Source organism: Populus euphratica, unplaced genomic scaffold, assembly GCF_000495115.2.
Source record: "Populus euphratica unplaced genomic scaffold, PopEup_1.0 scaffold124.1, whole genome shotgun sequence".
Classification (NCBI taxonomy): domain Eukaryota; kingdom Viridiplantae; phylum Streptophyta; class Magnoliopsida; order Malpighiales; family Salicaceae; genus Populus; species Populus euphratica.
Window position 1 is genome coordinate 408,653 of NW_011500013.1, and position 12,686 is coordinate 421,338.

Consider the following 12,686-nt stretch of genomic DNA (forward strand, 5'->3'; position numbering starts at 1 on the left):
CACACACACAGATATATATATATATATATATATATATATATATATATTATATTGTATGATACTTCTTTTCATATTAACTAGTCTCTTTACTCTTTATTTTGTTCTACAATGATTTCTTTGTTTAGAAACCATTAGTCCATACTCTTTCGTGGCATCTTTTTACCAGAACACCAAGCTTAATATTTGACCCACATTGTTTGTACAGGATCACAATCTAATAACATTTCAGTTATTAAAATTTCTCGAGGTGAAAAATAAATTATTAAAAAAAAATAATAATCAAGAAAAAATAACCTAGTGAATCTAATAATCAAGAAAAAATAACCTAGTGAATCTAATCAATTAAAGTAAATTATTTTTTATATGTTTTTTTTTAATTTTCTTATTTCTTTGCATAATTTCATAAATAAAAGTATTACTTCAAAGAAAAATGTCATGCACACATACAAATTAACAACTTTTATGATTAAAGTATCTTTACATAATAAAATAAAAAATAAAGGGACTAGATGAACATGAAAAAGAATAAAAGGCTCCCATTAAAAAAATTAAAAAAGTACAAGAACCAGATTTGAGTATAACCCTTTAAATTTTCACAATCTTACAAATGATAGTTTTCTTTTTAAAAAAAATTAGTATAATACATGTAAAAATTTAACTAAATATTACCATTTGAAAAAGATCTGATAAAATAGTATATTTTGATATTATTATGCTTTTAAAAAATAATATTTAATAAATATCATGTTTCTAAAGAACGACAAAATAGATATTGGTTGCCATCCAACTATTTTTTTAAACATTTAGTTGTTTTTCAATACAATTTCCTAATAAATATTATGGTTCTAAGTATAACATTACTATAATAGTATAACATTACTATAATATTATGATTTAATATCACCAAAAAATTATAATTAATATCATAATTTATAATTGTGATATTTAAGCAAATATCACAATTAATAAATGCAATATTATTGAAATGTTGCGTCTTTAACTTAGGATATGTTTAAACTAAATTATTTTGTAAAAAAATTTTTTTTATCTTATTTTACTTTACCATTTTTTTCCAATGCTAATTACACAATGAATCCGCAAGTAAGCTAACTCCTAAACTTTAAAACAAGCCTGGTAGCGCAGCTCAGGCGCATGGTTAAGCTAATACAAAAGCCTTGATAGATTAAGCTTAACTGAACTCAAGCTCTACTAGTTTATAAAATAAATATCATTACAAAACAACTACTTAAAGTGATTTAATCTTCAATCAATTAAAAAATTTCAGCAACCTTACCTTCCAGCAATACTGTTTGTATTTGCTTTTGTATTTTAAAAACTTTTCTAAAAACAATTAAAAATTTTATTTTAAATTAATATTTTTTGATATTTTTAAATTATTTTAATATATTAATATTTAAAATAAATTTTTTAATATATTTTTAAATAAAAAATATTTTAAAAAATAACCATAATCTCACATTTTAAAACACTAAAAACCTTAGCCCACATGTGCAAATTTGACCAATCCATGCCGATCGAAATGGAGCTATAATTTCTCACATAATCACTGTATATATATATATATAAAATCCACACTTTAATAGTTCGAGTACATATTTTAATCAATGATCACTCTCTTTCTATCTTGGGAATTCAAAACAAAAAAAAATGTTTTACTTTAATTTTTTATTAAATTATTAATAATTATTAATAATTTTGATATACTAATATTAAAAATAATAAAAAATAATTTTAATATATATTTAAATAAAAAATCTTAATCTAATCATCAACCATCAAATCCATCTCATCAGACTCTCCCCCGCAGACACTTTTCTGCTCCCCAAAATAGATTCTCTCTCCCTCTCAGCGTCTTAGCACGGAAATCGAGAGCGAATAAAAACAAACCAGGCAGGAGGCTATAATAGGATTAAAAAAAAATAAAAATAAGGGGTTTCCATTTCACCTCCTTTCCCACTCTTTCTCTCCCTCTTTCAATTTCTTTCCCTCCAAACCCCATTTCTCCGTTTTCTTTCTTCTTTCTTTTTTCTTATCCGTTAAAATTTTATTCGAATTCTCTTTCTTTTCCGGCTCCGGTGATCTCATTATTTTCCTGCTACTTCCACGGAATTTTGGTTCTTCCCGGGAAAACTGGTTTTTCCCGGGAACATTTCACCTCAATTTCCTCCTCTTCTCCTCATCGGATTTTTCAAAGCCCAGGTAACACCCGTACAAAATCCCTCACTCTCGCGCGTGTGATTCTGTTTTGTTTTTATTAAAAAAAAAGAATGTTAATTTGTTATTCTTTTGGAGCTTGAAATATAGATTTAAGCTCGAAAATCTTCAAATTACAGAAAAATGAGTGGTTTTGTGATTGTTTGGAGTGTTCTTTTTTTTTTTGTGTATGTGATTTTTGTGTTTATTTTTTCATTTTAAGGAATTTAGGAGCGATTGAGGAACGAAAGGAATTGCTAACTGAAAAGATCTGTAGATGCGATAGAGAGAAGAGAAATTGAGAGCTTCAAGGGAGAAGGCTCTCACTTTGATTGTTATGTGAATTTGGGATTGTTTTTGCGTGAAAGTATTTGATTTGATTGATAATTGGTCTATGGATTTGCAAGTACTTTCTGCCCAGGCTTCACCATCGAGGGATTTGGTGAAGTGTTGTATTTGTGGCTGCAGTTGTTCTTTAATTGCCGGTTCATCTTCAGAGTCTTGGATCAGGTCTGTCAAAAGAAAATACGATGAGTTTGAGGAGGGAAATCGGTTTTATATACCCGGGTTTGATTTCTTCTCGAATCCACGAATACAAATTGAGAATGAATGTTCTGCGCTACGTGAGATGGTTTCTAGCCAACAGCAGACTATGCAGGATTTGTACACGGAATTGGAAGAGGAAAGGAACGCTGCTTCTTCAGCTGCAAATGAAGCCATGTCAATGATACTGAGGTTGCAGAGGGAGAAGGCGGAGATCCAAATGGAGGCAAGGCAATTTAAGCGTTTTGCCGAGGAGAAGATGGGGCATGATCAGCAGGAGTTTTTGGCTTTAGAGGATGTTTTGTATAAGAGAGAGCAGGCTATTCAATCATTTACTTGTGAAATTCAGGCTTATAAGCATAGGATGATGAGTTATGGCCTTACAGAGGCAGAGGCAGTGGGTGAAAGGGGTGGGTTTAGCCGCAACACAAGCATGAATGAAAATTTGGATGCTGGCCAATTCGAGTTTCCAGCTTATGATTACCCACCCCTGAAATGCAATTTGAATGATAATCCAAATCATTTGGAGGGTGAGGATGACATTGTGAATGTTGAGAAATATGCATTTGGCGAAACCCCTCATGGTCGTGAGAATTTGAAGAATTTAGAATATAGGATCTATCAGATGGAGAGAAGTCCTCATAGCATTCAACAAGATGGTGATTTTTCTGGTACAAAGAATATTCTCGAGAAGGTGGTTGTTGACCAGTCTCTAGGAGGTCAAGGCACAGCAGGAGATTCTCCGGAGATAGTTCAAGTTCATTGATTGGGATGTCTAGAGAATTGGGTCCAGATTTTGCCACTGAATCTCCAAGATCCAAGTTAAGCAATAGCTTTAAGAAAACCGACTATGCTTCACAAGTGGAAGATTACACAAATCCGAGAAAGAGGGATAATAAAGCAGACTTTGGAGATGACATGAGTGATAGAGTTTATACCATTGATTCTATCCATAACGGGGTCTCACAGAATGGTGTTACAGAACCAAAAGCTGGAATTGGGATTTATGAAGTGCATCTCTCAACTCCAAGAGAGACATTGACTCGGCCTGATATTAGTGATCCTGATATAAAAAAGCTCTACTTGAGACTTCAGTCACTTGAGGCTGACAGGGAATCTATGAGGCAAGCACTTATTTCAATGCGAACTGATAAAGCACAAATGGTATTGTTGAAAGAAATAGCTCAACATCTATGCAAGGAAATGTCTCCAGAAAGAAAAATGCCTGCGAGGAAGCCATTTCTTCGTGGAAGCTTTTCCTTCACATCAATCTTTAAGGTAATTCTTTATGCTTTGTGTAAATGAATGTGCTTTCCTGTATAATAAAGATTTCCATTCACTTGAGTTTTTGGGTATCCAATATATATCATCAAAACTGCTGTTTCATAATCATTTTGGTGATTGTTATTGCATTAAAGTGTTTGTATTAATTATTCTTTTGGCCTATGCTTAACTTCAAGCTCTCCTTGACCTGTACTTCCCCCCTCCTACCTTCATTTTTCACTTAAATCTTTCACTCTTCATTATTTTGGTATGGCTGAACTAGAGTTAGATAGAAACTTTGAATTTGCATAAACTGAACTGCATTATAGGAGTCTGTCCATTGGAATCTGAGTGATGATGTAAATGTGAGTACTTGAACGTATAGAAAATAAAATTATTGAAGTATGTTTGTGATGTTTTCTTTCTTTTCTTGGATTGTCATCTGCTTTTCATCCTTGATTCTCTTGATTTCCACCAGTCAGAAGCACTTAGCTGCTCCCTTATTTAAATTGTTGTACGCAGCATTATGACTACCAGGCTGTGTTTCGACTTTCCACTTTATTTTAACATCATGCTGCATGTTATTTGTTGTACTAGCACTAAAAACTCTTGTCTTTCATTTTGTTTGTTCAGTGGGTTGTGTCCCTCGTTTTCTGGAGAAAGAAAGCTCAGCGAAGCAAGTAAGTATATTGCTATAAACTATAGACATAATTTAGTGTCTGTTTTGGTGCTCCCATTCAATTGCATATATAGAACTATTTGAATTAAATGCAAATTAGGAGTGAAAAACTCCACAGGGTTTTTTTTGTTTTTGTATTTTTACCGGACCAAAAATGAACCAGGGGAGAATTTCTCCAAATTCGAAGGAAGAAAGGGAAAATCTTTATAGTTTTTAAAGGAATCACTTGGGAATTGGAGAAAGAGGGAAATGAATTTAAGGAATGATAAATAGTTCTGACATGCCCTGTTTCGAACTCTGTGATTCACCTATACTCTTTTACAGATGCAAATGCATGTGTTTACAGTGTTCTTGAACTGCATCTTTCTCATTCGCTTCAGTTTGAGAAATGACATAGAAGATTCGTATTCTTGATGTTGGTGGCATTATTTGTAGTTTCAATCTGGCATTGATGTTTAATTTCATCAAATTTTGCAATGGCAGGTACATGTTTGGACTTTCAGCCGCTGATGTTGGCTTGCTAATTCTTCTAGACAAAGGCTCCCGCACAAGGCAATGGAGATGTCTCACGAGCCCGCAAGTGTGAAACCATCAGTCAAATTCCCAGTATCTATTTGAAGCCAATGCTCATATTGTGAACATGAAATGGATTTTGGCCACATTGTTACCCTGATTTGTCGTGTTCTTTTAATAGAATCCTTCCTTCTGCAAATTTTAGTGTTTTGTGCAGCGTTCTTTGATTTCACTTTATCTGGATTGAATATATCTTGCTGGGTGATTAGTGAAGCATGGATTTAGTGTGGGCATGCCTGCCTGTGTAGTTTGTTGAAATTTAGCTTCAGGTGAGGTATCCTGTCCTCTTCCGCTACTGTATATTTCAGAACTCAGATTCCTGTATAAGTTTTCTCATTTAAATGTGCAGTGGCTATTCTTTTTGTCATTTGAGATGCGGGGTGCCTCCTGATGATTTATTTCTTTATTTTAATGCTGTAAATAATGGGTTGATGCTGTAAATAGAGGGCTACCTGTTTGTAAAGTTAGCTTTCCGACAAAAATTATTAGCCCATGATTTCAAGGTGCTTTTGGACAGCTGCTCAGTTATTAAAAGCTGTAAGCTTTGGTTTATACATTAATCAAAACGATTTAAAAACAGAATAAAAAATAAAAAAATTTCAGCCTTAGGACGCCAATCCAGCTGATGCTCAGTTATATAATGCTGAAAATAGCCTATCCAGCTAATGCTCAGTTACAGAAAGCTGAAAATAGGAAATGATGGTCAGCCTGTTATTTTGGTACATGTTACTCTTTTGTCGTCGTCCTGGTCCTTCACCTTACAAAAAAAAATGAAAATGGTTTCGGAATTTTGGATTTCCTTCATTGACCACGAGACTTTCAATTCCTGTGTGCCTGAGCTTGAGGAGAGCACATAGTTTTGGAGTTGAAGCTCTACTTTGAAGACATAGTCTACCTTAGAAAAAATAGGTCAAGGGCAATCCACTTGTGAAAGGGGATTGTTGTCTATTTTGAACAGTTCATCCTGTCTTATGATAGGCAACGACGATTTCTTTGTACCATGATTAGGCCGCCTTACAGTTGGATTGCTGCTAAATCTGGTGCTTATATATCCATCGAATGTTTTTTTTTCTCTGACCGAACAAGTGCAAGACGCAAATCTTGTGCACTCCCAGTTGCCTTGATGAGTCTCTAGATTACTTTTGTTAGTTTAATGGTGTTTAGGATCTTTTGGCCTAGCAGCTCTGAGGGGATCCTTATGCATAAAAATCACGTATATCTTTAGATACCGAGTGATTGATCGATTGGACAATACTACAATGTGAATGTTCTGGCATTTGGTAAAATTTGTCAGCTTTTAGGATCTTTCGTCGTCCCAATCAGTTGAAAACAAAGAAAGAATGGATGAAACTTCGATTGCAAGCACTGGTTCACAATCATTTTCCCAAGTGGCTGGTGGAAAGAGTATATCCAAAGCAAACTGGTCGCACATACTGTATTTATGTATGTACAGAGGACTCAACTACACCCTCCACCAGCACGAAAATGACCCCTACCACGATGAGAATTGTAGCTATTGTTATGGGAACCAGAAGACTGTTTATGAGAAGAAGAAAATTGATGTTGTGCAACAAAGACCGAGGGAGGTTGAGCTGGAGTTAGCATTAACAGAGTTGCCCATGGATTGAAGGGAACTCTTGTAAAGAAACTCATGAATGAGAAGGTAACAGTTAAGATCAGTATAGGAAAGTGGCTACGTCTTTATGGATAGACCCATCAACAAGTCGTTGAATTCATTGTGAAATTTCTAAAACACATATAAATTGAAATCCTCTAGCAACCTAATAGTCACTGCTAATTCATCAAACAAGGACTTTACATTTTGTAGAAAAATAATAACAAAATCATCACCATGACAAAGGTCTTGGAAGAAACCATAAAATTGTATAAAATCACAAATTGAGACAAGGGGTATGAAAAAAAATCATTAACAAAGTGAAAAACTCCTTGGCTAAAAAAATATAACTTCATCCGTATTCGATAATAGAAATTATTAGTGTTTATGAGCTTCATAAAAATTACTTATTGAGTGTTGGAGAGAGCATGATAGTTGCGAGAGGAGAACTACTGGCAATAATAGCATGAGAAGAAAGAGAAGAGCCATTAGTCAATGTAACCCATCTAATGCTAAACACTTATCTCTTTAAATATTATATCATCATAAATAATAATTTAGAAAACTATAATGACCTTATAAGTTCTAAAAAGCTATACAAAGTATTAGAAGAATTCTAGAACTTATAAAACAAAAAAATAATACTATGTGCAAAATTTTTCCTATGATCTACTAAGATATGGTATCACAACAAGATATCTATATTTTCATTAAAATCTCCATGATTACATAAAAAATCTCTACAACAAGATGTTCATATTTCAATTGAATTCTCTAGGTCTTCATTGAAATCCCTATACATGACTCCTTGAAAAACCAATACATGTTCATATGGCATCTCCTTTCACAATACTTTAATATTGTCTTCATCTATCGCAAAGTATTTTTTTATTTTCTAGATAATAACATTCTATCTCTTACTAAAAAAATTCTTATATTAACAAAATCTATAAAAATATTGGCACAACCATAAAAGAAATATTTTTCATACGAACATAGTCATAAAAATAATGTTTATATAATAAGTATTTCTCTCCCTCATTTGTGTATTAAAATCTTCAAACATGACTATTTAAAAGACTTGGCGGAAATGATAATATCCAAATTAAAAAAAATAGTTATCTTGTGTTTTTAACCCGACACCGATCTTGATTTGTTTAATCATGTCCTAGCATATCTTTTTATATATTTTTTGAGGATCGCAAAAGCCATGCATATAAATTTTTTATAAATAAAATTTTTTCTATGCACGTATAACTTTTTCTATTCAAAATATATATAATTTTTTTTTTGCAGTAATAACACTACTCATTACCAACATTTTCATCAATGGCATGCATGGTATAACAACCATGGCATGACATAATAATTAATAAGCCATAGCCTCATCATCGTTTCTTCGTTGACATGCATCACATCATTGTTAAAAGCTTGTCAAACTGCTTCCATTGCAATAGCAAACAATGGTGTTTTGTCACCAGAGAAAACCACATGCATCGTTAGAGCGAGATGATTTGACCTTATAAGTGCAGGTGCCTACCAAGTTATCATTCATGTCTTTTTTAGTCCTTTAACGTTTTTCTAGTTTAAAATTATATCCCTCAAGCCTTAATTATTTTAGATCAATAAAATAAAATTTTATTTTAAAAAAATGAGCACCAAATACATGCCAGAATTTTTCCTCAACACCGTGGAATTCCCATATCTATGGAAGCAATATATATATATATATCAATTCCAATCAAACAAAAAAATCTCCACATGAGAAAGGATTAAATTGAAAACGAAATATATATATATATATATATATCAATTCCAATCAAACAAAAAAATCTCCACATGAGAAAGGATTAAATTGAAAACGAAATCAAGATACCAAAAAAAGTTGAATCTTTCTTATGCCCGTGCAATTCGGTCCAAGATGTTTGCAAGTAACAAGGATTTAATCTTTGTCTAGTATTTAAATTCACTGCTTATAACTTAACTTGTTTTAATTTAATAAATTTTAAAAAAATCAAGCATTGCTCGAGAGTCGATTTTGTTTCTTGACACCATGAGTAGCTAATTTGAAGCTAAACAAAACAAAAAACAAAGTCTAATCCTAAATTAATTTAATATAAAAAAATCAAATTAAAAAAAATAAAATAATAAAAATACAAAAAAACCAGAAAAAAAAAAACAATAAATCCATAATGTTTTCTCTCACCATGCATAAAAAATGTCTAATCTCAATTAGGCCTCGATCATAAATCGCACATTTCGGCCCCAATATTGATGGGAACCCAGTGCAAATCCTAAGTTGAATTAAATTGGGATTGAAGAGTTGTTGGAATCGTCAATGGGTGGCTGAGAAGGAAGGGGAAAACGAAACTCGTGTGAATAATGCGAAATTCAAACAGAGTGGGGAGGAAGAAATGCTGCCAGAAGGCATTGAGAACCACAAAATTGTGTGGTTCGGTTATTTTGACTCACTGGAGCGAAAGATGCCACGATCGGCCAGCAGCATGATTACGTATCTGAGAGTTGTGTTCTACAGTATTTTTATTTAAAATTATATTTAAATAATTTTTTTATTTTTTTAAATTATTTTTAATATTAGTGAATTATAATGATATGAAAAAATCAAATAAAAATATTAATTTTAAAAAATAATTTTTTAAAAATACTTTTAAAATATAAAGACACCGACAATTCTACCCATCGTGATAGCGTCACCCCTTACGTCAGCCCAGTAATCACTGCACACTATATATACACCCACATGCAAATTCAGCTGTACTGGTGTTGAGTGCATGTTGATCAGGAAGCCAAAATCTTGATCTTACAGTCGTGTTTTCATAGAGAAAAATGGTAGCCAAATTGCCAGAGGAAGAGCATCCGAAACAGGCCTTCGGATGGGCAGCAAGAGACCAATCTGGGCTCCTCTCTCCCTTCAAATTCTCCAGGAGGTACTCCTCTCTCATTTCCCATGATCTTCGTTTTACTCTCCACACATCAATCCTGCTTAAATGTATTAATATTTAAGAAATATCTGGATTTGTTTGAGCTCCAAACAAATTAATGGTCTTAATTAGTTTGGCATATATATATATAGATATATGTTCACGCACAGTGGTAACTGCATGCTAATTAACGGGAACGTGGTTGTTGTGATTTTAATTGAAATGGGTTGTTTCTAGAGCAACAGCAGAAAAGGATGTGGCATTCAAGGTGCTGTATTGTGGGATATGCCACTCCGACCTTCACATGGCTAAGAATGAATGGGGCGTTACTCAATACCCTCTTGTTCCTGGGTGCGTATATATCCTCCTTGTTTGCCCTTTTTTTTAAAGCAATGTGTCTGTTTTCATTTGAATTGATTCTGTTAATTTAGTAATTCTTAACTTGGAAATGAACATGATGGTATATGGTCACAAGAAAACAATTAATTTCTTGTGAATGAATCTTGATATAGATAATTTGTTTAAAACTCGATTGAAAGAGATAATCTTGGAAATTGCTAGAGAATAACCCATTGCCAAAATAAATAAAAAATAAAGAAGAAGAAGAAGAAGAAACGCTTTTGAGCGTATGAAGTTGAAGAGCTAAATACAAGTCAATATACAGCTCGTCGTTAAGGAATGTTTGTTGTGGTACAGAGGAAAAGAAAAGGGCCAACTTCTTTCCAAATGCTGTGTTCCCATCGAAATTGTCAGGATCCTATAGCAACCTCTTTCAATGTAAAATGGCTATTTGCTAGCAGACTAGTACCACTTAGGCACGTGTAATGGGTTGACTTTAGAGCATCAGGAAACTCCCGGCTTAAATTTGTTTTTCCTTTTCGTGAATGAGATCAGAAAGTTTTACTAAATCAGCTAAGCAACGAGCAAGACAACTTAATTAGGCAGTAGCTAGGTTTTTGGGAAGGAAAATAGAGAAACAATGAAGATGTCTGCTAAATTTGATGATTCTAATGAATTTTCATATTGTTTTAGGATCAGATTTTCTTCTCTTTTTTTAAAATTAATTTCTTCAATGAAGTTAATTTAAGTGGCTATATAATAGTTCTTAAAAATCTGAGTAATGAATGAGTTAAGCAATGTTTCAATGCAGGCATGAGATTGTGGGAATAGTGACAGAGGTGGGGAGCAAAGTAGACAAATTCAAGGTTGGAGACAAAGTGGGTGTAGGGTGCATGGTTGGATCATGCCACTCTTGCGATAGTTGTCACGACAATCTTGAGAATTACTGTCCAAAAATGATACTTACCTATGGTGCCAGGAATCATGATGGCACCATCACATATGGAGGCTACTCAGACCTTATGGTTGCCGAAGAGCACTTCATTGTTCGTATTCCAGATAACATCTCTCTTGATGCTGGTGCTCCTCTTTTGTGTGCTGGCATCACAGTATATAGCCCCTTGAGGTATTTTGGACTTGACAAACCCGGTATGCATGTGGGTATAGTTGGCCTTGGTGGTCTAGGTCACGTAGCAGTGAAATTTGCAAAGGCTATGGGGGTCAAGGTGACTGTGATTAGCACCTCTCCTAACAAGAAGCAAGAGGCTGTAGAGAATCTTGGTGCTGACTCTTTTTTGGTTAGTCGTGACCAAGATCAGATGCAGGTACTGTTACTCCTAACCCAGCTAATAATAAAATGCACGTAATAAATTATAAATAATTCTATTGAAAATTATGATGGAGAAAGAATTAAAACTTTTTACCTTGAACACCAGAAAATTAGGAATTAAAAACATTTTATCATAGTTTCATGGTATGGAGACGATCGAATTGTTAAGATCATTATAATTAAGTTAAAAATGACTAATCATGACCTTTTAATAATGTAGTGTCCTAAACAATGAAATTCTTTAGGACAAGTTAAATGTATTAAATAATTTTGACCAAAGTTAATTTATAAATTAATATAATTCTTGTAAAAATATCCCAACAGGCAGTAGTTAACACACGAAGAACTCATTCCATACAAAGAAAAGTGGGTTCCTGTGTGTGCTAATTTTCTGATCAGAGGATTTTTAAATTTATTGTGCAGTCTGCAATGGGCACATTGGATGGTATCATTGATACAGTGTCCGCAGTTCACCCTCTGTTGCCTTTATTTACTCTATTGAAGTCTCATGGAAAGCTAGTTTTGGTTGGTGCTCCAGAGAAGCCTCTTGAATTACCTGTCTTTCCTTTGATCGCCGGTATGTGCATGCATGTCTGTCAGAATAACTCATCTTGCTAATCGAGATAAGGACACTAACTGCATGTGTTGCCTTTGTGGGTTAATTACAGGGAGGAAGATGGTGGGAGGTAGTTGCATCGGAGGAATGAAAGAGACACAAGAGATGATTGATTTTGCAGCCAAACACAATATAACGGCCGACGTCGAGGTTATTCCGATGGACTATGTCAACACTGCCATGGAGCGCATGCTAAAAGGAGATGTTAGATATCGATTTGTCATCGACGTTGCCAAAACACTGAACCCTTAGCCTGCCATTTGATCAAAAGCATGTAGCCCATTTCTTTAGATGGACATGTATCTTCTTCACTTCATGGTTGGTCTGGTCCACTCGAGTAGTTTTGCTGTTTTATTATTACCATGTATTCTTCACCTGAATTCTCAAGAATATCTGGGTTTTTTTTGTCAGTGTACTATGAAGACGAGTAGACATGTAATCATTTAATTATAATGCATGGCTATGACTTCATCATTGGATCATAGAGCAGCATCCAACTGGTTTGGGTTTTCCTGTAAGTGTTGCCTATAACAGATTATGAATTATCCTCTCTTTTGTTGGGTTTTCCCTAC

At 33.7% G+C, this 12,686-nt stretch overlaps 1 protein-coding gene and 1 pseudogene across 1 annotated transcript; both read left to right on the forward strand.

The window, feature by feature from the left end:
* Positions 1–1,822: 1,822 nt before the first annotated feature.
* Positions 1,823–5,644, forward strand: LOC105141571 (uncharacterized; annotated as a pseudogene).
* Positions 5,645–9,619: 3,975 nt separating this feature from the next.
* LOC105141572 (probable mannitol dehydrogenase) lies at positions 9,620–12,665 on the forward strand. Its single transcript, XM_011048822.1, has 5 exons — positions 9,620–9,835; positions 10,067–10,180; positions 10,980–11,493; positions 11,922–12,075; positions 12,167–12,665. Exons 1-5 carry the CDS (start codon positions 9,735–9,737, stop codon positions 12,364–12,366), a joined length of 1,083 nt encoding a protein of 360 aa, XP_011047124.1. The 5' UTR covers positions 9,620–9,734; the 3' UTR covers positions 12,367–12,665.
* The last annotated feature ends 21 nt before the right edge of the window (positions 12,666–12,686 follow it).

Coding starts and splice junctions, on each gene's coding strand:
- LOC105141572 (XM_011048822.1), top strand. CDS start 9,735: ATGGTAGCCAAATTGCCAGAGGAAGAGCATCCGAAACAGGCCTTCGGA. Junction 9,836..10,066: donor CCCTTCAAATTCTCCAGGAG/GTACTCCTCTCT, acceptor GGTTGTTTCTAG/AGCAACAGCAGAAAAGGATG. Junction 12,076..12,166: donor TGTCTTTCCTTTGATCGCCG/GTATGTGCATGC, acceptor GGTTAATTACAG/GGAGGAAGATGGTGGGAGGT.